This window comes from Oryza glaberrima, chromosome 3 (genome assembly GCF_000147395.1).
Source record: "Oryza glaberrima chromosome 3, OglaRS2, whole genome shotgun sequence".
Classification (NCBI taxonomy): Eukaryota; Viridiplantae; Streptophyta; class Magnoliopsida; order Poales; family Poaceae; genus Oryza; species Oryza glaberrima.
Window position 1 is genome coordinate 35,500,517 of NC_068328.1, and position 23,108 is coordinate 35,523,624.

Here is a 23,108-nt window from a genome sequence, read left to right on the forward strand (position 1 = left end):
TGCACAATAAATGAAGGCATACTAGTATTTGTTGCAGGGATGAGTTCAAAGGTATTTGATAGAGAGATGAGTGGAGAATTCGCTGCAGAAGCATAATTTGTTGGAGAAGCATATTTGTTGGAGAGGTATATTTGTTGGAGAGATGTTGGTGAAGGTTGCAAATGATGGATAATCAGGGAGCATTTCCCAACTCGAATCGAAGAAATTGGTCCTCAGGTGATCTGGAGCACTGACCTACCTGATCAAAATCACAAAATGTGGATTGTTTGAATTGGGTCTTCAGTTCTTCCTGCAAGGTTTTTTTTTTTGAGAGAGAGAGAGTTCCTGCAAGGTTCAGGAGGAGGAGAGAGAAGGTGTAGAGAGAGAGAGGGAGAGAGAGAGAGAGAAGGGAACCGCAGTCTGCATTGCAATCCCCCACCCAACCCAACCCATGAAATGAAATGAATTCAATGAACCCATATCGATCGATTGATATGTGCCTCCGCCTCCGCCGCTCTGCCTCCTCCTGGGCCGCCGCCGTCGCTGACCACGCTCGCTCCGGTCGCCACGACGCCGCGCTCACTGTCTTCCGCCGCGTTCTCGCCGTCCACCCGGCCACCGCCGCCGCCGACGAGCTCGCCTGCTCCGCCCTCCTCCGCTGCTGCGATGCCCGCTTGGCCTACCAGATACACGCCCAGGCATGCCGGCGCGGCTTGGTGGCCTCCAATCCCGTCCTGGCCTGCTCCCTGCTCGCCTTCTACGCTGCCGCCGCCTCCTCTCCCGCCGCCGCCTCCTCTCCTACCGCCGCAATACCGCCTGCCTGCAACCTGTTCGACGAAATGGCACACAAGGATGCCGTCTCCTACACAGCCATGATCTCTGCTCTCGTCCGCGCGGGCGCGGCCCACTGGAGGCAAGCTCTCGCGCTCTATCCCTGCATGCTCCAAGCCGGTGCGCCGCCCACTCAACACACCTTCGCCCAGCTACTCTCTGCCTGCGCCTCCGGCCGCCTGCACCGCCAAGGCACTCAGCTTCATGCTCAGCTCCTGCGCTGGGGAGCGGGTCTCAACCTGGTGCTCAAGACCGCGCTCCTCCATATGTACTGCAACTGCGGCAACATGGGCTATGCCCACACCGTGCTCCACTCCACGCCTCAAACCGACGTCGTGCTCTGGACTGCCCTCATTACTGGCTACGCGCGGAGTGGAGACCTCCAGTCTGCTCTTCAGATGTTCCGCTCCATGACCCGTGCTGCAGTGCTGCCCAATGCCTTCACCTACGCTGCCCTGATCTCTGCTTGCTCCTCCTTCCGGGCACTGCAGCCTGGACGGCAGATTCATGCCCGCTTGTTCAAGTTTGGACTAGAGCATGATACCTCCGTCTGCAATGCACTTGTGGACTTGTACAGCAAGTCCTCCAGCCGTTTACTCGATTTGTTGCACACTTTCCATGCAGTCGACAAGCCGAATGTCGTGTCCTGGACTGCCTTGATCGCTGGACTTGCATGCCATGGCAGAGATGAGGAGACGTTTTTGGCATTTTCTCAGATGCGGCTTAGCGGGGTGCTTCCCAACTCGTTCACCGTCTCCACTCTTCTCAAAGGCAGTAGCTCCTCGCTAGCTTTCCTGCATGCCAGGAAAATCCATGGCTACATTCTCAAGACCAGCTTTGAATCTTTGGATGCAGCTGTTGGGAACTCCTTGGTTGATGTTTATGTTAGGTTTGCAAGGATGGATGATGCATGGGCAGTGGCGACCACAATGGCCTTCATAAGGGACAGGTTCACATACACAAGCCTTGCTAGAGGGTTAAATCAGATGGGCCTTCAACAGAGGACCCTTGAAATGTTTGTCCGGATGTTCCATGAGGATGTTGATATCGATGGTTTCAGCCTCGCTAGCTTCCTTTCGTCTGCTGCAAGCTTGGCATCCATAGAGACTGGGAAGCAGTTGCATAGCTGCTCGGTGAAACTAGGATTGAGTAGTGACATTTCGGTCTCTAACAGTCTTATTGACATGTACAGCAAATGCAAGTGTATGGGGGATGCTAGGAACGTTTTCCAGTCAATCGGCGAGCCAAAAGTTGTGTCCTGGAATGCCTTGATGTCTGCACTGGTATCCAACGAGTATTATAGTGAAGCGTTGTCGGCTTTCGAAGACATGACATTGGTTGGAGCTAAGCCTGATGGCATCACTTTCTCACTAATGCTTTTCGCTTGCAACCGCAGTGGCTTAGTTGACATTGGCATCAAATACTTCAACTCTATGGGCAATTTGTTTGGTGTTCTCCCACAGAGGAGCCACTACACACTCTTTCTGGATATGTTAGGACGATCAGGTCGTCTTACAGAGGCAGCGAGCACCATTGATGTTATACCCATCCAGCCAGACCTAGTTAATGTGCAGGGCTCTATTGGCATCTTGAAATCTCTGTAAGAATCGAGTCATAGGTGGAAATATTGCAAGGAACTTAGATTGTGGCCAATCATTCATCAAGGATGGCATCTGCGGTACTCCGGTGATAGAAGAGTGTCGTCTGCAGGCCCCAAGATCCACAAGGGTTATTTCTTGGGCTTTCCCTTCTGGCATCTTCAAGTTGAGCACAGGAGGTGAGAAGAGTAATGATGAATCCATTTAGCTCTTTGGTGCACATGTTTCATCTGCAAACGTTATTTTGGAAATTTTATGGTATGGTGACCACAACTAGAACATTACATTGAATACGTTATTATGCTCCCCCTTTTCTTTGAAATATGCTCTTCTAAAGTTCATGTATAGTATGACGTCCACTGCCTTAGTTAACTGAAAGGAACTCACAATCCTCTCATACAACATCACCGGTTTGGCTCCTCGTAAATGCTATATGCAACATATAACATTCTTTACTGTTTGGTCTAAAGTTTATTGTTCATTGTCTTTTTTACCTGGGTTTTAATCCCACAAGAGAAAATTGGATTTGTGTCATAAAGCAAATTTAAGTTTGAAAATACAATGCTTAATGCTATAGATAGAAATGAGTACATTTACATTGTTGCCAATGCTAAGGTGAAAAAACATCATGAAGCTTGAAAATTAGCAGATTGTACATCTCTCCTGAAATGTGCAGGTCGTACTGTTAGATTATGGACCATACTATTTTGTGTAGCACGCAAATGGTGTGGTGGTGTTTCCTTGAAAAGGAAACTTGCTCTACACAGATTGGAATATATGTAAAATGGTGGAACAGCTGTTAGCTATCAGCCTGTCACTCAGGATTTATTAGCATAGACTTCTTTCTGTAGGGGTCACTTTTATGAAATGATGCAGGGAAAATGTTACGGTGCAAATATGATAATGTTCAACACTTGCTTACAACCATTTCCAGAGATTATCTACAGTTTTATACTAATAGAGTAACGGTAAATTCCTTAAAAACGAAATGATGTTCACTCTTTCTAGGCAGGAGAATGGACAAGATAAACTTCTGGCAACGACATGACATCATCTGAAAACTTCTGATCCATTGGTAGTCCCCATACAGTCCCCTTTCTTGTTTGGCTACCTGTAATTGTTTGTGCACAGATAAGGTACGTATATAATTTCTATTTTCACAATATGGACTTTTCAGTCATTCTAGTCTTTAAACATACCATTTGATTATTCTATACAACAAATGGAGCATCATAGTCAATACTTTAGCCAAGTATGTCCAAAAGTGGGTATAGTATGCAAGAAAAGGGACGATGAAAGGCTTCACGAATGACTTGTAAAGCCTCACAAAGGGCTGTATTGCTTGTTCTGGATTATTTAATAAACCTGCATGTGCACTAACATTTTTAGACTGCTTTTTAGCTACCAACATTATAAACTAAACAGTTGATTCTATGAAGCATGTACCTTCAGCTATATTCGGGAATGTGTCAAACAAGTTGGTAGCGATATTTAGTATTTCCTGTAAGCATTGGAATATTTCATCAGTGAGAGTTATACTTCTGATTCAGTTGGACTGTATGGTAATATAGACAAGAAACTCATTAGCATGCCTACCAGTGAAAACTTGCATGGTTTCACTGGTGACTCTTGGAAGATATGAATTTTCCTGCATTGTGTTAGAATACCATCAGAGGTAACAGAAGGGGAATATTCTTTTTATTTATTTAGAGGCTAAACCGAAGCATAGCCACTGCAACATTATAGCTCTAAGAGTCAGCTAACATGAATGCAAAGGAAACATGGAAACAAAATATATTGTTTTTGAAATAGACAAAGAAAATCTCCCAAGAGCAGTTATTTATATGAACTACCTAATAACAAGTGCTGCTTCTTTTCTTGAACATATGTAGAAGCTGCAGCCCTTGGTGAAGGGGATGGTTTTACCATTCCATTCTGTAAAAGCAATATAATTATACCATTATCCAAGTTGATTGTCTTATCACTTCTATTGAGTTGTATTACACAGTATCTTACCAAGATGCCACATTACTGCGAAAGTGGGTTCCACTCCTTGAGAAACCTCATCGATGGCAAATTTGAAATTCTTTCCCATTGCATCCATCAGTCTCCTGAAGTAGGTTTGGGTACTCTACATGCAGCGAAGTTGCTGTGAATAATTTTGAGTATGGTAACCAGGTCTTGATAGCTCGGTTTCCAATATATATATGGAGCAGTGGACTAAAAAATGCTGTAGCTTATATACTGTAGGTCTAATATGAGAATGAAGAACAAGTAAAACCTTGATGTCCAGCAGCTTATAGTATGCGTTGTCGTCGATGATGCAGTCAGGAGCAATCAGGTTTTCAAGCCGTTTGCTGTCCTTCTCGTTGAGGGAGGAGTAGAACTGCTGGATCACATCGGGTAGGGGCGAACCCCCGCCGCCACCAGTTGAATTTGGCCCTAGTGTTGCTTGTACAGGCTTTAGCACGAACTCCTGCTTTCCTATTGTTATTGCCCCGTTGTTGCCAACAATCAGAAGGTGTTGTTGGTGTTGCAGGCGGCGCTTCTGAGGCCTTAGCTGTACTTGTAGTTTGATGAAAGTGGGAGGAGATTGGAAGGAAGCAGCCGTTAAGGCAGAATTGATCATCATTGTGTTGGTTGTTTGTCTGTCTGTTTGATGACGGGAAGGAATTGGCCCCTGTTAAAGACTAATCTTCAGTAAACATAGGCCCGCTTGGTTTGGTTTTTAAGGAGAGGAACCAGGAATGGATTGTCTTTTGCTTGCTTGCCTACCAAACGAAACGGTGGAAGAGGATGCCAATCTGCGCATGGTAGTTTTGCTGTTCCTGGAAAAGGGGTATCAGGCAAAGGTACGTATGCATCAAGTAAGGCATTAATATTAAATAATTCCTTGTTCTTTGCTTGCTTTCAAGGGTTCTATTCTATTAGATGCAGAACAGAGATGGATGCATGGGTGAGATAAGAATCAGAATCATCAGCGCAGCTGGCTTTGCGACCCAGAAGCCAGAAGGGTCGCCTACGTGCTTGCTGAACTGTACTACTCTGTACATATTCTGATATGCATGCATACGTAGTACTACAATACAAACGTGTTGCATACAGTGTACTACGACATACTATAAACCCTCCTCTTTATAAGTGACGTATGGTAAAAGATTGAGCTGGCTAAATTAAGATGAATTGAATTGAAGAATAAGAAGAAACAGTAACTAATTAAAATTAATTAAGTTGGTCATTTTCGGAAGAAACCTAGGACTGCCTTCTTGGAGGGCGTCTTGTATCTGGCTGCTGCTACGACTGCTTTGGGAGCGGCGGTGGTGGCGGCAGGAGGAGAACCACCGTCGTCGCCATTAATGGTGGCAGAGATTGCCGGAGGAACGGGGACGGAGACGGAGAAGACGTCGCGCTCCCTCCTCTCGTCCTCCTCAATTGATGCCAACTTGTTCTCTTCTTTTTCTTCTCTTCCTTCACGGGCGGCGGCGGCGGCGGCAGCAGCAGCAGCAGCATGGGCATGCAAAGTTTCATTTACCTGTCGTGTGATGCTCTCCACCTCAAAGGAGGATTCCCCATCGTCGTCGTCTGACATGCTGCTCGCTACCTTAGTTATTTGCTGGCCGGGCAACGACATAATGTCGTCGTCGTCATTATCCGAGGAGTCGCTGATGAGCTCTACATCCACCGTTACCATGGACTTGGGGTTGGGGAGCTCTGCATCCACCGTCACCACCATGGCCTTGGGGCTGGAGGAAAAGTCAGCCACGGCTTCTTGCTTCATATGCTGGCCGGCACGGTCGCCGCTGGCAGAGGAAGACGAAGACGAAGACGAGGAAGAGCCGCCGCCACCGCTGCTCTCGAGGACGACCGGCTGCTGCGTCTTGTCGGCGACGAAGTATGGCCTGAAGCTCTCGTGTCGGCTGAACAGCTTCGCCGTTGACGCTGCTGCTTGTTGGTCATCGTGGAAAAAGAAGGGGTTGCGGTGCATGGAGGGAGCGGAGCCGGGGGGCAGCTGGTGGCCATCGCCGTCGAGGTCGAGGTCGATGAGGTCGCGGTCGGCGGCGTAGTAGCGGTGCATGCTTCTTGAGGACATGAGCTTCTCCACAGCGGCATTCCTCTCCAGCTCCAGCGAGCCGATGTTCTGGATGCTTTTCTCGTCCTCTGCCGTCCACACCGCAGCCTTCTCATCATCGGCAGGCTCCGAGACCGACTCCGAGTCCGAGTCTTGGGCGTCGTCGTCGTCGTCCGATGATCCGGAGGCGGTGCAGGAGGCATGGTCATGGGCATGTGGATTGCGCGACCTGATCCTGATCGGAATCAGATGGTCGGGCTCATTATTGTTGTTGGGCTCGCTGTAGACGAGGACGAGGGCGAGGAGGAAGGCGGCGAGAAGCAGGACGGGGGTTGCGGCGAGGACGATGGCGGCGACGCGGGGGAAGAGCAACAGCTGCAGGAGGAGGAAGAGGAAGCAGAGTAACCGAGGAGCCATTGCCATTGGCACCACCGCATCCACTGGGGGAATCGACGACGAATCCCCGAAATTCACCGGAACCATGGTGATCAATTATATTCTCCGACGACGACCCGATCGATCCAGATTCGGAGTGCTATTGAGATCGAGATGATTTTCTTTTTCTCTTTTGTTTTTCGAGAGAAAAATGCTGACTACTCCATAAAAATTATTAATTAATTCTCTCATTCTATTAATTGCTAGTAGTAAGAGGAGGAGGACCCTTAAATAGCCAAAAACCCATGCAGATGCGGCAAAGCTTTTGAGAGGAAAGGTGCAGCAGTCTCTCTCCCTCTCTCATATTTTGAGGAAAGAAAAGTTCAGAGTTTTATTCATGACTAACAGGTTTTAAGTGTACTTGCATAAATATATATCGACAAATCAAGTACCCTCAATAAAGAAAAAAAGAGGGTTGTAGTACATGCAAACTTAGCTAATTTATGAGCATCAGCTCCCGACTACGTTTTACTTTTACAAATTGCCATCTTCTTATCTCAATATCATTCAGATCTACCAAACATATGTACATTTTGGTTTTGCAGATTTGTAATATCTCAAGGGCTTTAGCTGGGTCAGACAAACCTTCCCATATGCCATTAGTATGAAGGAGGAATAAGTGCATTTTGACTCCGGTAATACGATATCTTGACCCTCCTAATTATTAAAACTGGTGCAATTTGATTTTCTTAGTGGTTTTGAAAGCGGTTTTCGCTAACGTGGCTTGTCTTTCTCATCTCTCCTTTGCTGCGGCAGTGGTTCGTTTCCCCTCCTCTTCTATCAGCCTTGACAGGCAGGTGACGGTGGGCTCGTGGACGACAACCACACTGCCACCACCACGAACTCGCCATTGTTGGTGGTGGCCTCTCTCCCCAATGAATCCACTCAACTCACTTCTTTTATGGTTTTCCCCTCTTTTGCTGGTATCTTGGTGAGCACCTAGGAGGACAGCGTAGCGGTCGGGTTCTTTTATGGTTTTCCCCCTTTTGTCGGTATCTTGGTGAGCACGTGGGAGAACAGCGTAGCGGTCGGGAGCAGCGAGGATGATGGTGGCAGCACCAACCCCCCCTCCCTCCCTTGAGAGAATACGGCAATGGCTCAGGTGCCGTGTTGTAGGGCAAGCCATGGCTGGAGGTGTCTAGATCCGCTACCTCATTGACCAGATATGCGCGGTGGTGCCCAAGAGGAACGACGGCGATGACGACCCTAGAGCGGCGAGGGCGGTAGCGACAGCACCAACCCCTCGTAACAGCTCAGACATCGTGCTGTAGGGCCGATTGACGGGAGTGAAGTTCGCTTTCGCCTCTCTCATCCTCACGTGGTCGATGACCCAAGCCGTAAAGATGTCCTCGATAGTGGCAACATTGCACTTGTCGTTGACTCGTGCCCAGCGACGCTGTTGGGCACGGGGATGACACAATAGGTGTTGCACGTGTTTGGGCCATGCTTGCTATTGGGGATAGAGTCTGTGACGCCGTTGTGGGCATGGTTCCTCGCGAAGCAGGTAGCGTGCAAAGTATCAAAGTTGGTCACCTCCCTACTTGCGGGTTGCCTCACCTTGTCATCATTCAACCCGCCTCGTTCACCTCATCGCCATTCAAGTTGAGGTAGTTGCAGGGATGGGTGCCATAGCCGGAGGAGATGTAACCATGCAAGAGGAGAGAATAGGGGAAGAGAGAGAGGAGGGGGCACTGATATGTGGGGCCAATGAGCCACGTTAGCTGGTTGGAGCAGGTCAATGAGCCACATCATGAATAATGATTAGGAAGTCAAATTACATCGGTTTTAATAGTTATAGGGGATAAGGTATACGGTATTATGGTTGAGGGAGTCAAAAGTGGATTTCCCACCGACGGCTCCGTTGTAACAACGTCTTCTCCTGTTTTATCTATACTTTCTATAAAGTTATAGCCCACTAAATCTAAAGCTCAATATGCAACCATACCACATCATCACCCACTAGCAATAATTACATATTTAACCTCATGCAAGCATACAACATCATCAACAATTTATTTAATTCTACAAATAAACATACAAGCATATCCAATCATCACACCCTCACATCATTTGCACAATTGTCGGTGATATAGGTCAGGGAGTATCATGTCTAGAGGGAGGAGGCCGCCCCCAAACACCCACGTGGAACTCCCCCGAGGGGGGTCGAGCCCAGGGTGGAGCGGCGGCTACCCCTTCACAGTTGAGGGTCGGGCCACGCATCCGCCAGCATGTGCGGGTTGAGTGGGCGCGCCCAACGCCCACCTAACCGCATTTAAGGCGGATCCTACGGCCATGGCGTGCAGGCGTGGCTAACAGGCTGCACGACGCTCGAATGACCGGTGTGGCAGGGTGAGTGCACCTATGCGCTGACCGAGCACTGACCGCCTGACAGGTAGCGTGTGGCCGGTGCCATCTGGTCACATCACCATGATGAGAATCCCTTTGCCTCGTATACAAACTGGGGACAATTTCCTGCTCCAGTTAAATTGGGGTATTCTTTCCTTGGTGGGAACGGGTGCCTGAAAGTCTTCAAGCAGTTAATGCAGAATGACGTAGGCGTCCCCCGTGTCGCTCGGCATGATCTGATGGGGCCATGCTGAGATGTTGTGCGCATGGTCTTCTTTGTCAGAGGAATAAGACATGTAATAAATGCAAAGAATGTTTTCCTTCTTCCCTAGGTGGATTTTTGGGCCCCTGTGGTAACCCCTTGAGGTATAAAAGAAGGTCCAGGCCTAGTGAGGAAAGGGAGCTCTCAGATTTCAACCGACGGATACACTTTGTTCCTCACAGAATCAACCACATATAGAAGTAGGGTGTTACGCCTCTCAGCGGTCCGAACATGTATAAACCCCCTTTTGTCTCATCGTTCTTGAGGGGCCAGACCCCCCTCCACATCACTCTTTCCTCCAAACCTCGATTCTCATCCGCTGCCCCCCCGCCGAACTAAAATGGGGGCTTTCTAGTTCCCCGCTTGAGGAGTTCACCCTCCGACTACAATATTTTATCAAATCTATCTATCATTTTTAAATATTTAACATATATTTATCAATATGTTTTAAAGCGTGAATATCATTTGTTTGTTTCATGATAAGTACTGATAAATCCTGATATTTTATTTTTTCCTTTTTACTTCTAACTTGATTGTTGGAAAAAATATATTGATAAATCGCTTAGTAATTCAGCAAAGCACGAACTTGATCTGATGGTGCTGCACACACTAGCTTGGCCCAAGAAACACCAAAGCAGCTCTCTAGCCCTTTTCTTTCTCTCTTGTGCTTATATAGGAGTAGCCGAGTAGGTAGCAGTTAAAAAAAAAGGGTAAATCTATCCATCGGCTTCTTCCTCCTCGTGGGTGGGTGGGTGGGGGTGGGGGTGTGGTGCTCCTTCCCTTGTAGTTCTCTTTCTCCCCATGGTTGGATGATTGGATCGACATCGACATCCAGACTTCCAGTGGCAAGGCAGCCCTAGCCCTAGCCATGCCGCCCGCCAGCCTTGTCTCCTCCCCTCCCCCCGCGTGCTGCCTTCAGCTCCATCGACTCCTCCGCCCCGCCGCCCTACTCCCCTCGCCACCACGCCTCCGCCTCCGCCTCCGCCCCCTCCGAGCCGATTCCTCCCCCTCGCCAGACGCCTTCGCTGGCTGGTCGGATGGGGACGAACAAGACGAACAAGACAAGTCCCCTGGGCCATTTCGAGGTGAGGACCTCTTCTTGCTCTCTCAATCAACTCTCCTCAATCTTCAAACTCTTACGTACAGTAGAATTCTGCGGAATTCGCCCTTTTGGAGAACTAACTAATGACACTCCAATGGTAGCTGTTCCTTCTCAGGGCTTCTAGGACCTGGCCTTGCTGGACTCTTCTTTCTTGCTGGCCTCACCTTCGCTGCAATTTCATTCAGAAGCAACGCCGCAAATGGTACCACATACATACACACCTTAATTACCTAGTATATCACATCTATCTCTATATGCTTTGCTTTGTTTTCCACCTTACAGATCAACTTACTCCTAGTGTAATATGTTACTTTGTTTTCTCCCAGTCTTAATGAAATTGGTTGGCCTTTCTCTTCGGCCAACCCGGCTAAAAAAAGTATTAACCACCTTACTTGTGCTTTCATTTCCATATTCAGGACCTAAGGCACAAATCGATACCTCGTCTACAAACAGTCAGGAGGCACCTTACTCCACTGATAATACCTGTAAAGAGGATGGTCTCAAGGATGCTCAAGTTTCGTTACCAAGTGATAGAAAAGGTGAAACAAGCTTGGATGATGAAGCACATAGTAGCACTGACCCACTGCCTGTACAAGTAAATGCCACTGCGGAGGGATCAACTGAACATGAGACACAGCATCCCTTGCAAAACAGTGAGCTAGTTCCTCCTGACAAATATGTTCCTAGTGAGGATGCAGGTCAAGCGCACAATCTCGTTGCTTCTGATGGGGCTGAAAGCCTGGTGTCTCTTTTGTCAAACTCCACGGAACCTTCCATCGCTGCTTATGACTCGCCTGACAAACTTTACGGTGTAGGTCCCTCTGAGGGAACTCCTTATGTAGAAGATACATTAAACTGCGAAATTACTTTGCCAGAAAACCAGCATCTGGGTGAAACCTTAACGTCAGATACAATGCTAGGTTCAGGTGATGCTTCGCTTATCCAGGAAATCTCTGACACTGCAGCTTCATCTGATGCAAAGGACAAAGATACTGAGCAGAATCCTGAACTTCATAGAAAAAAAGGGATTTCACCATCAAGAATGCCTGATTATACAGAATATGGACATGCTGATCAGTTGCTTTCATTTGGTTCAAATGATGTGTCCACAGAAGCAAATAAGCCAGGAAATGGGGTGGAGACTTTAGCATCCAATCAAAATGAAGGAGCAGACGAATTAGAAAACCAAAACAATTTATACGAGTCTACAACACCCGACAAATCTTTTGCCTCTTCTGGAATTCCTGCTCCCACACTGCTCTCTGCAGCTTTACGGGTGCGTACTGGACAGATTATGGTTCCAGCGGCAGTTGACCCAGCCCAGGCAAGCGCATTGGCTGCACTACAGGTCCTAAAGGTATTTTCATGCATGCATTCATTCATTGTCGCTTGAATGGATAAAGGAGTTCTGTGAGCTTAACTTCCACCTTTGAACTGTTTTGTCTATATGTTGATAATTCTACAGTGGGAGATGGACTTTAAACCCTTTAAGAGGATGTCCACCTAGTCCTATATGCCCTTAATTTGTGTCATGGGACATTTCAGTATGTGCATGAATTTTTGTGAGCTATATCTTTTCATGCACAGATGTTAAAGACCATTGGATGCACGATATGTATATGGGAATATCCCTTTAAGGTGTTAAAGACTTCTCCTTTGTCTGCAACGTTCTATAAACAGGGAATCTCTCATTCTGAACATATACTTGAGGGTTGGGGAATTGCAGTAACTTCCATATACCTTGCAGTTGCTGATAATTAGCTATCATATTATATGTTTCATGATGCTTCTCTTCTAGTTACAAGATCTCTAGAGCGTGGAGAACTTGAATAATTGTATGCATTTGCTTTTAACTGAATATCTCTTTGAAGGTGATTGAACCTGATGCCCAAGCTGGTGACTTATGTACCCGACGAGAATACGCTCGATGGTTGGTGGTCGCAAGCAATTGTCTATCCAGGTGCTTACTTGCTCTATGCTCACCTTTGAGACAGGAGCTGAGTGCTGGACACAAACTGGCATACTTCATGGTTCCTTTTTTTCCCTTAATAACATATGCAATTGCACAATGCTACTCCCTCCTTCCCACCCAACAAGGCGTATAAATTTTTTCTGCAATACCAAGACGGGCTGATCATTTTGCTATGATTCCTGATCTACCCCTAATTAATCGCATGCTTAGTTACTCTAGCCGCAACATTCCATGCCAAATTCACTTGGGTCTTCCACGCAATATGCAAAGCCGTTGCATGCAGTGGTCGACAGTCGCGAGTTTAATGGTGCAGTTGTTCTCGGCTTGCAACGAGGCAATACAGCTGCATTCGCATGGACACATCTAGGAAAAGATGAGAGGAAGCAGTCACACGCCTTATTCCTTGGGACTGCATGTAAAATTTTATATGCCCGTTGAGTGGGACGGAGGGAGTATATTACAATCTATTGAAAGCATAAGTGTATTTGATATTCAACTTGTGGATTTATTTCTAATTATATAACCTTATTTTACATGTGGGTGTATTAGCGCTCTAGTAGGTATCCAATTGATCTACACCATTATATATAATGTGGACTTGCAACACAATCAATAATGTAATTATTTCTCTTTTTCTCTGGTTAACTCAGCAATTTTTAAGCTTGAGAGTGAACATGGTGAATCATTTTTGCCCATTTTAATAAGAGTAAAGTCCATCACCGGTCCCTAAACTTGTACCGCTGCGTTATCCCGGTCCCTAAACTCGCAAATCGACCGTTCAGGTCCTCAAACTTGTTCGACTGTGTCATCCCGGTCCCTAAACTTGCAGATCACTCGTTTAGGTCCTCCAACTTGTTCAGTTGTGTCACCCCGGTCCCTAAACTTGGATTTGAATATCATCTGGGTCAAATAGGACGGTCTAAAGACTTTATATTTAAAAATAATTCATAACTTTTTCATGTGAACTCTAATGAAGACAAACTTTATATCAAACTTGTAGCCCTCGACACGATCTACAACTTTGTAGTTGATTTTTTTGAAGTCATTTTTTGTCCCAAAATGAAATTTTAAAATTAAAATTTCAAAATCTATAAACATGCAACAATATTTTGGGACCCTAAACAGTTTTAATTCAAAAACTTTTCAACTACAAAGTTGTAGGTCGCGTCGAGGGCTACAATTTTGATATAAAGTCTGTCTTCATTAGAGTATACATGAAAAAGTTATGAATTATTTTTTGATATAAAGTTTTTAGACCGTCCAGTTTAGGGACCGGGGTGACACAACTGAACAAGTTGGAGGACCTAAACGAGTGATTTGCAAGTTTAGGGACCGGGATGACACAGTCGAACAAGTTTGAGGACCTGAACGGTCGATTTACGAGTTTAGGGACTGGGATGACACAACGGTACAAGTTTAGGGACCGGTGATGGACTTTACTCTTTTAATAATACATGTATAATAAATCATCCATCCGCTTGCTGATTTTTAGATTTATTTAACTTCTTCCTTATCATCATGGAGCTATTTAGCTGCTGTGGCTTATACTTTTTGTGGATAGAAAATAGGTCAGCAAAGGATGGAATTTCATATTTTTGCCTTATAATTTTGAATTTGGTTCACTTAGTAATTCATTCCATAGACTAAGTTCTTGTTTGGATTTCCAACTATAGGAACACTTCCTCCAAAGTGTATCCAGCAATGTATATTGAGAATGTGACTGAACTTGCCTTTGATGATATCACACCTGAAGATTTTGATTTTCCATTTATACAAGGTGAGAAGAGAATAGTGTTGAGGACAAACTACATCTTTAGTAAAATTTACTATGTTTTCATGAACTAATGATATTTGTACATCTTTCAATATGCCCATAGGCTTGGCAGAAGCTGGGTTGATTTCCAGCAAGCTTTCGAGATCTGATATGAATGTTCCCCTAGATGTTGACAATTTGCATAATTTGTTTTCTCCGGAATGGTGATTCTCTAACCCCCAACGCACCCCACACCAAACACCCACACACCCACACAACGACACACACCTCTCTACCACAAGTGCAACCAAAACAGTCCTAATAATTTGTCCTTACTGCAGTCCTGTGTCACGTCAAGACCTCGTGAGTTGGAAGATGGCTTTGGATAAAAGGCAATTACCTGAAGTGGACAAAACTGTGAGAAATGAAAAGATTCTTATCCTTCTAAGTTGGTATAAAAGACCAGCTGGTTGTTCTGATGTTAAAACTTTCTGTGGGCAGTCTATGTACAAAGCTTCTGGATATATGGACGTTGATAAAATAAATGCAGCTGCTTGGCCCGCTTTGGTGGCTGACTTGGATGCTGGAGACCAGAGCATTACAGCTCTTGCATTTGGTAGGGTTTTATACCACATATCCACACACACACACACACATATTTTCCCTCTTTTATTCTGAGTAATCACTAAGCTCTTTTCAAAGGTTTTACAAGGCTCTTCCAGCCGGATAAACCCGTGACGAAAGGACAAGTGGCTCTTGCACTTTCAACTGGTGATTCTGCTGATGTGGTTATGGAGGAGCTTGCTCGTATTGAAGCAGAGAAAATAGCTGAAGATGCTGTAAATGCACATGGTGAACTCGTTGCTCAGGTTGAGAAAGATCTGAATGCCACTTTTGAGAGAGAGCTTACTAAGGAAAGAGAAAAAATAGAGACACTTGAAAAGTTAGCTGAAGAAGCTAGGGTTGAATTGGACAAGTTGAGAGCAGAAAGAGTGGAAGAAAATAATGCTCTGATTAGGGGCAGAGCTTCTGTTGAATCTGAAATGGAAGTTCTCTCAAAATTGAGGAGTGAAGTAGAGGAACAGCTGCAAAGTGTGCTGAGCAAGAAGGTGGAGATCTCGTTTGAGAAGAATAGGATTGAGAAACTCCAAAAGGAAATAGAGAATGACAGACAGGCTGTTGTGCAGCTTCAATATGAACTTGAAGTTGAGAGGAAGGCTTTATCAATGGCCCGGTAACAATTCGTAATACCTGAATTTTCCTCTCAAGTAAATTCGTTTGCCTTTACCTTGGACCTATCTTTGACCGCACATTATTTTTGGCTTACATGCAGTTTCTCTTGCTTTATGATTTTATAGGGTTTTAACTTCTATCCATTTATTATGATTCTGAACTTCCTTTTAAGAACTTCGAATTGTAGTGATAATATAGGAGACTATAAAAGCATGATGGTTCTCCTGGGAACCTAGATATTCATGTGTCCTGCATAACACTCAACTGCTTAAGGCTGTGTTCGATACCGGGAGTTCCCAACTCCCCCCTCTCGTTTTCCACGCACGCTTTTTAAACTACTAAACGGTGTGTTTTTTTGCAAAAAGTTTATATATGAAAGTTGCTTAAAAAATCATATTGATCCATTTTCGAAAAAAATAGCTAATACTTAATTAATCACGCGCTAATGGACCGTTCCGTTTTCCGTGCATAGGTGATGGGTTCCCAACACCCACCACCGAACACAGCCTAAGTGATGGTATCTCCACAGGTTCTTTTGTGTTGTTTTCATTAAAAAAATGATATTTGTGTTTTAGCCCTCAAAACTGCTGGTTCTGTTTAAGTTGCTCCTGTACCATGATGCATTTCTGCCTGATGTATGATATCACTAGTAGGCTCCACTCAAAATGCTTATTTGACATTGTAGTGAGTGATGAGTGATGACTGTCACTTCCTATGAATTCACATGCGCATCTTTAACCAGGGCTTGGGCAGAGGATGAAGCAAAGAAGGCCAGGGAGCATGCCAGGGCCCTTGAGGAAGCCCGGAACCAATGGGAGCGTCATGGAATCAAGGTTGTTGTTGAAGGAGGGCTTGAAGATGATGCATCAGCTGGAGTCACATGGGCCAATGCTGGCAAAGAACATCAAGTTGACGAAGCAATTAACCGAGCTGGGTCTTTGCTGGAGAAGCTGAAGTCAATGTCTGCTGAGATAAAAGTCCGGTCTTGCCATTCCCTGGAGAGAGTAATACAGCATGTGAGGTCTTTCATCTCAATTCTAAAGCAGGGAGCAGAAGAAGCAACGCAGCGATTTACAGATCTAGGGGCTGCTGCAGCTTTGAAGGCAAAGAAGTTGTCATCCGAAGCACAGGACAATGTCTACGTGTTTGGTTCAACCATTGGGGATAAGTCGAAGAGGGTGGTGGAGGACTGCAAAGAGGGCCTGGAGAAGTTTGTACACAGATTCAAGACAGACTAGCCAGTAACTATTAGTGTCTACACCAACAGTTGATAGTTCCTGTCAAACTTGAGAAAGAGGAACCGTATTAGTTTCTTGGAATAAATTCCTCCATGAGTGCTGCTGCTCAGGTGTGGTGGACTGGTGGTGTTGTAAAGTATTGAAACTGAAACTAGCACAGAAGGTTCCATAGAATAAGCCTTGTTCTGTAATGTAATGGAATCCAAAAAGAGCAAGGCAGACAGTGAGTCTCCTTGAATGTTACTTAGACACAAATGCAATCACTCTTCGGATTCCGAACGATCCTCGTTTTTTTTCTGAGCAGGAAAGAAATGCTTTAAGCTTGTAAGTTCCCAATTATGCTGCTTCGCGTCTTTTTGAGCAATGCACCCGTTGCTGTAATCTGTTATCTGTACTTATAATATTCTCAGCTTTCGACTCAGCAGCGCCATCACTCTGGGTCCCACTTCTCCCAATCTAGTCTCTCTAAGGTGAGGCTCGTGATTTTGCAGCCGTAAAAAAAAAAACTAGCTTGATTCCATGTTCGGAAGGCAAAGTTATCAAGATCTTAAGTTTGCCCAGAAATCTGCATCAGCAGTCCACGGTGTCGTGCCCGCCAGCTTACCTTAACGGCGCGGTTAGGCAACATGCTTGGCACCGACATCGTCTAAGCTATCCACCCTAACGTTTTATGTGACATTCCTATCCTAACCATCTCGTTGCAAATCAGTTGTGGACCATGAGATCTCTGACATTTCGCTGAAACAATCGCTGCTTCATGGCCTATGATAAGTGGTTTCTAGAAAAATCTCTGGAGGCCCACTTCTCCCAATCCAGTCTCTATAGGGTGAGGCCCGTGATTCTGCAGCCGTAAAAAAACCTAGCTCGATTCCATGCCCGGAAGGCAAAGTTATCAAGGTCTTAAGTTCGCCCAGAAATATGCATCGGCGGTCCATGGTGTCGTGCCTGCTAGCTTACCTTAACGGTGCGGTTAGGCGACGTGCTTCGCACTGACATCGTCTAAGCTATCCACCCTAACGTCCTATGTGCCATTCCTATTCTAACCACCTCATTGCAAATCAGCTGTGGACCCTGAGATATTCGACATTTCGCCGAAACAACCGCTGCTTCGTGGCCTATGGTAAGTGGTTCCAAGAAAAATCTCTAGGGGCCCACTTCTCCCAATCCAGTCTCTATAGGATGAGACCCGTGATTCTGCAGCCGTAAAAAAAACCTAGCTCGATTCCATGCCCGGAAGGCAAAGTTATCAAGGTCTTAAGTTCGCCTAGAAATATGCATCGGCGGTCCATGGTGTCACGCCTGCTAGCTTACCTTAACGGTGCGGTTAGGCGACGTGCTTGGCACTGACATCGTCTAAGCTATCCACCCTAACGTCCTATGTGCCATTCCTATTCTAACCACCTCATTGCAAATCAGCTGTGGACCCTGAGATATTCGACATTTCACCGAAACAACCGCTGCTTCGTGGCCTATAGTAAGTGGTTCCCAGAAAAATCTCTAGGGGCCCACTTCTCCCAATCCAGTATCTCTAGGGTGAGGCCCGTGATTCGTCACCCGCCTCTTTGACAGCTTCGAGCGCCTCCACAAGGCCTGCGGCAGCAAGGACGACACCCAGATCGGCTCCTCCTACGCCCACACCAAGATCATCCTCCAGGAGGTCATGGCAAAGATGGCCTAGTTTTAGTGGCGGTGTACTAGTATTTGTCTCACTTGTCATCACATTCACATATATATTCACATCTACGCTATGCAATATAACTTCATACTCAGTAAGTACTAAAAAGCAACAGAGCATTTGAATTCCAATTACTAGTCTGTCTTCTTCATCCAAACAAAGCCAGCCCAACACAACACAGGGCACCTCTCCAATAAAATACAACCAACCTCACATCTTGTTACTACCACTGCACAGTGCTGCAGCCACAAATTAGATACTACTATCTGTAATGCAATGCGATGCTCCTACAATCAACAAAGCCACATGCCAAATCAGAATATTATACACACCCTCTAAGCAAATATGCCCATGCCCAACACACGGAGGGGATGCAAATGATCCATTGCATCCCTCAAACAGACAAATACAATTAGTCATGGACATTCATCTTGTCCAAGCCAACTCATCCTTGCGCCAAGCTACGCACTTGGGTTTGACGACGAGGGATGCCAATCTCGCACGAGTTCACCCGTGCTGCGAACCGTAGCGAGCAAATTGACTCCCCTGTAGACGACACCTCTGGAGACAGATTCACAAACATAAGTGTCTTCGAGTCTCCTCCAAGGCATGGCTGTGTCCAAGGGGAACAAAATCATTCACACATTATAACCATGGAAACCATACCAAGTTTGCAGATATTCTTAGCTGAGTGCTTAGAATTTACCTGTAGCAGGTACGTTAATTTTGAGTTCCTGAATGGAACGTGCTCCTCTTTCTTTGCAATGGAGAAGATTACATCGCTCAAGCACGACAGGCTTTTATTAATAGCCTAAATAGCAAATTTAGATGCAACAATTTATGAGGTGTACCATAAATTTAGATGGTTACGCATTGTACCATGTATACACCTTAGATGCAACAAAAACTGAGGTGTGAAATAGCAAATTACCTGTGTCTCCTTTAGCCTATCTCCGGTGGCACCGCTCTTGTTAAGCCGCTCACTGCCGGCAAGATCGATTAGATTGAGCACTCCTTGCACCTGCTGGTCTGTTCCCTGTAGAGAAAACAATCCAAATGATGACTACAAAAAATTACCAGGCATTACCAAGACCTACATTAGAAGATATCGCATACCTCATTGACACCAAAAATTCGAAGCGTGAACACACAATGACTTCTAGATGATTCTTCGTTCATCTGTGTTCTTCCAACAGATCTGCAGATAAATAATAAAGCTGTTTACAACGTATGGCAGCAAATTCTCTTTCTTGGAGAATTCAGCTAAATTATCGTGCATTTTATAGCACAACAGTATGTAAGGCACAAATGTTGATACCATGATTGTGAAAATGGAGTCATAATAATGCCAGTTTTTGACTTATTACATTTCATTGAAATTATGCTTCTAACTTCACTTCAGGCCTTATGACTACCTGATTATGTTTCTATGTGCTCACAGAAACTATATCCAGGTTCTTTGCCTTCTTTCTGTTCTTCTGTTCTCACGAATTTAATTGAAGATTTGAAAAACTGATGAGAAGAACTAGAGTGTAACCTGCTCTGAGCAGCCCGCTTGAGGAGAGAAGAAACTTCATTGATACTCAACACATCGACGATTGTGAGATCTGATACATGGGTATTACCATTGGCATCATGCTTGATACTGTACTTTGAAGCGCCACCATCTTGAATAGTTGTGTGATTAGTGGCTAGCAGATCACATATGGCTTCATTGTAGATTTCCAACATAGATGCCTAGATGTTCAAAGGTAAACATGAGAGTTACAACTATAGAAAGCCTGCACCTTTGTTAGCTCAAACAAACTGACCAATTGAAGTGGGTAAGAACTCACCTGCATCTTATATTTCCATCCCTGTGAAATAAGAGCCTGGCTTGTTTGGAAAATTTGTTCAAGTGATCTCGGAATTAATCCTTTCTGGTCATGTAATTCTGGATTTCCCATCATTGTGTATGTTTTACCCGAGCCAGTTTGGCCATATGCAAATATGCACACCTGAGTTGTTTTCACATTAGCTAGCACGAATTATAGATACTAACTTTTGTGGACTTAAACTTTTTTCCCACTCCTATAGTGGGGTTGTGCTCTTGCACTTCTCAAAGCACAGCGACAAGTAAATGTTACCTTGTAGCCATCAAGGGCGCTCTGGACGAGATGGGAAATCTCAATGAACACATCTTCTTGTGATGTCGACTGCTCAAATACTTTGTCAAATGTGAAGAAATACATTTGACCTGTGAAGAAAAATGAAGAATTACTGGAATGAATTTTCCAAGAGGTGCAGATATGAAAGTAAAAAACACAGAAGGATCGCAGCAAGTGTTACTATACCATTATGTGTCAACTCAATGCCACGACCTAAGTTTTCTCCACTCTTTGGATAAGCAACAGCTCCTGATTCATTTGGCAATAAAGGTCGCACTCTACAGAAGACTCGAATGTTTCCTTTAAGCTCCTGCAATGCAAGAGTCTTAGCAACAACACTAGAAACACAAGTCTTCGATATTCCCGTCCGTGTCGCTCCCGTCCCTAGGCGACCCGGACGGCGCCTCCCCACAACCCACCGCCGCCACCCCCTCTCTCCTCCCTCCGCCTCACCACCGCACGAGCGGCCGGCCGGCAAGCCGGGCGGCTGCAGGGACAGCAGCGGCGAGGCTCTCTCTCTCCCGAAGGCTGCTAAGGCGGGGACACCGGCGCGCCTTGACGGCGGGGGTTGCCGCGCCGGCCAGATCTGGCCCCTCCGGCGAGAGGCCAGCGGGCGGTGACGGCGATCGGGTGGCGACGATGTGACCCAGCTGCTGCGGTGGACGGCGGGATGGAGCCCGGGCGGCAGCAGGAGATGGCAACGACGGCTGTTGGATCTGGCGCTCCATTGCTAGATCCGGTGGTCTCGCGAGCGGCTTCGGCGAGCAAGACCAGAGTGGCGACGACGAGGTCGCGTCCGGTGACGGCCTGGTTGTGCCGGTGGCGCCCCAACGGGATCTGGCCGCAGCACAGACACGCAGTCGGGATGGCGACCGTGGTGGCGGCGACGGCTGAGGCAGCCACGACAGCGAGGTGGCGGTGGCGGTTGAGGCAGCCGCAGCTGTGGCGGTGGCTGCATGCGGTATCGACCGTGGCTGAGTGGGAGGAGGCACGGCGGCCTCGGATGGCTAGCCGAGCGCGTGGCAAACGGCTGCAACTGGACAGCGCGACAACGTTTGGAGGAGGGGTCGGAGACCGGCTTGGCGCAGAGAGGTGCAGCCGATGACAGCGGAGGCCGGCTTGGCGCGAGAGGCGCGGGCGGCGGAGATGGAGGCCGGCTTGGCGCAAGAGGCGCGGCCGATGGAAGGAGGCCGGATTGGCGCGAGAGACGCGTCCTGTGGACGAGGCTGACTTAGTGCGAGAGGCGCGGCCGGCGGTGGAGGAGGCAACCTCGGTGCAAGGAGGAGCTGCCGGTGGGTGTGGCGCGGTCTGCGGCGCACGAAGGCTAGCCGGCGGGGGGCGCCGGTGCAGGGGTCCCACATGTCGGTAGAGGTTGAGTGGTGGTGGAGCATCGGTGTGTCAGCCGTGGATTCGTAGGTGGTGAGCGACGGGTGAAAACCCAGCCCAGCCTTGGCCGGACCGACAACAATGGTATTCCCCCTCCTGAGGGCGTTGTCATGCTATCTCACCCCTCAAGGGTGGTTGTCGGGCGAAAGCCCAGTCTTGGCTCCTTTGAGCCTTGACGGACAGCGGCGGCGGTTTTTCGTCGCTTCTCTTCTTGAAGACGTCGTTTTGGCACCCCCTTGCTGTGGGCGATCTCGTCTGTATTCTTTTGTTGGTCTAGCGGTGGTCGGTCACGCTTAGCAGCGGCCGGTCCGATGCTTGCCTTCTCCCGGACTTGTGTATTGGCGCTGTCGGTGTGTGGGTGGTGGTATGTTTTTTTCTTTTTCCTGGTTACGACCCTTCAGGGTTGTAATCTTGTAATTTTTCCTGCTCTATCAATAGAACTTCGCACCGTCTCGTGCGAGTCGTTCAAAAAAAACACTAGAAACACAAAAGACCAAGAAAAATTTAAGAGACATTATGAGTATTGTATTATGGAGTTTTTTCCGCAAATTTCTCTCTGTCCAAAATTTGTTGCTCAGCTTCTTCGAGTCGTAATTGCAGATCCTTCAACATTCTTTTTTCTTCTCATACTCAGTCATCGTCTCCATAGTAGTCAAATCAGATCTCTACATAATTAAAGAAAATAGCAAGTCCTTAAGCGCTTGTGGATATAATATATTGAAACAAAGTGTACATGCTTTCAGTATGCACTTTTTAACTTTTCGTTAGCTGATGCAAGCTGCAGCTCCAATGTTTTAATTCTCTCTGTTTGGGACAAACATGTTTCCTGTATTGAAAATACATTAACTGCACTGATTGCAGTAATTAGACATTGAATCAATTAGAGCACAATTTAAGATGAACAGATGTTTGTAATGAAAGGTCGGGACTAAGATCATACCTTTTCCAAATCTAGCTGCATCTTTACAGAGTTAGCATGGTGTTTCAAACCATTCATTGTTTCTACCATAGTGTTCTTCTTTTTCTGCAGCTTTGCTATTGTTTCACCATTCTTCGTTGCATTTGTAGGTTGCTGTTATACT

At 46.3% G+C, this 23,108-nt stretch overlaps 3 protein-coding genes and 2 pseudogenes across 5 annotated transcripts; 2 read left to right on the forward strand and 3 right to left on the reverse strand.

The window, feature by feature from the left end:
• The first annotated feature begins 37 nt into the window (after window positions 1–37).
• On the forward strand, window positions 38–3,544 carry LOC127766589 (pentatricopeptide repeat-containing protein At5g52850, chloroplastic-like). 2 transcript variants are annotated; one of them, XM_052291676.1, is made up of 2 exons: window positions 38–2,587; window positions 3,421–3,544. In XM_052291676.1, exon 1 carries the CDS (start codon window positions 441–443, stop codon window positions 2,412–2,414), a length of 1,974 nt encoding a protein of 657 aa, XP_052147636.1. In that variant the 5' UTR covers window positions 38–440; the 3' UTR covers window positions 2,415–2,587; window positions 3,421–3,544. The 2 variants fall into 2 exon arrangements, with proteins under 2 accessions (XP_052147636.1, XP_052147635.1); XM_052291675.1 differs by having other exon boundaries at window positions 3,417–3,539.
• Window positions 3,407–5,040, reverse strand: LOC127766593 (uncharacterized). 2 transcript variants are annotated; one of them, XM_052291681.1, is made up of 7 exons: window positions 4,690–5,040; window positions 4,425–4,539; window positions 4,262–4,343; window positions 4,005–4,056; window positions 3,855–3,909; window positions 3,608–3,773; window positions 3,407–3,519 (listed from the first exon to the last, which is right to left on the reverse strand). In XM_052291681.1, the coding sequence occupies exons 1-7, from the start codon at window positions 5,038–5,040 to the stop codon at window positions 3,516–3,518; spliced, it is 825 nt and encodes a 274-aa protein (XP_052147641.1). In that variant the 3' UTR covers window positions 3,407–3,515. The 2 variants fall into 2 exon arrangements, with proteins under 2 accessions (XP_052147641.1, XP_052147640.1); XM_052291680.1 differs by lacking the exon at window positions 3,407–3,519 and having other exon boundaries at window positions 3,539–3,773.
• A 113-nt stretch (window positions 5,041–5,153) lies between these two features.
• On the reverse strand, window positions 5,154–7,071 carry LOC127766590 (uncharacterized; annotated as a pseudogene).
• A 3,172-nt stretch (window positions 7,072–10,243) lies between these two features.
• LOC127766925 (uncharacterized) lies at window positions 10,244–17,100 on the forward strand. The gene is made up of 10 exons (XM_052292101.1): window positions 10,244–10,605; window positions 10,738–10,824; window positions 11,039–11,979; window positions 12,494–12,582; window positions 14,268–14,371; window positions 14,472–14,571; window positions 14,689–14,764; window positions 14,849–14,963; window positions 15,050–15,581; window positions 16,323–17,100. Exons 1-10 carry the CDS (start codon window positions 10,389–10,391, stop codon window positions 16,816–16,818), a joined length of 2,757 nt encoding a protein of 918 aa, XP_052148061.1. The 5' UTR covers window positions 10,244–10,388; the 3' UTR covers window positions 16,819–17,100.
• Window positions 17,101–18,931: 1,831 nt separating this feature from the next.
• Window positions 18,932–22,688, reverse strand: LOC127768271 (kinesin-like protein KIN-14N; annotated as a pseudogene).
• Window positions 22,689–23,108: the final 420 nt, after the last annotated feature.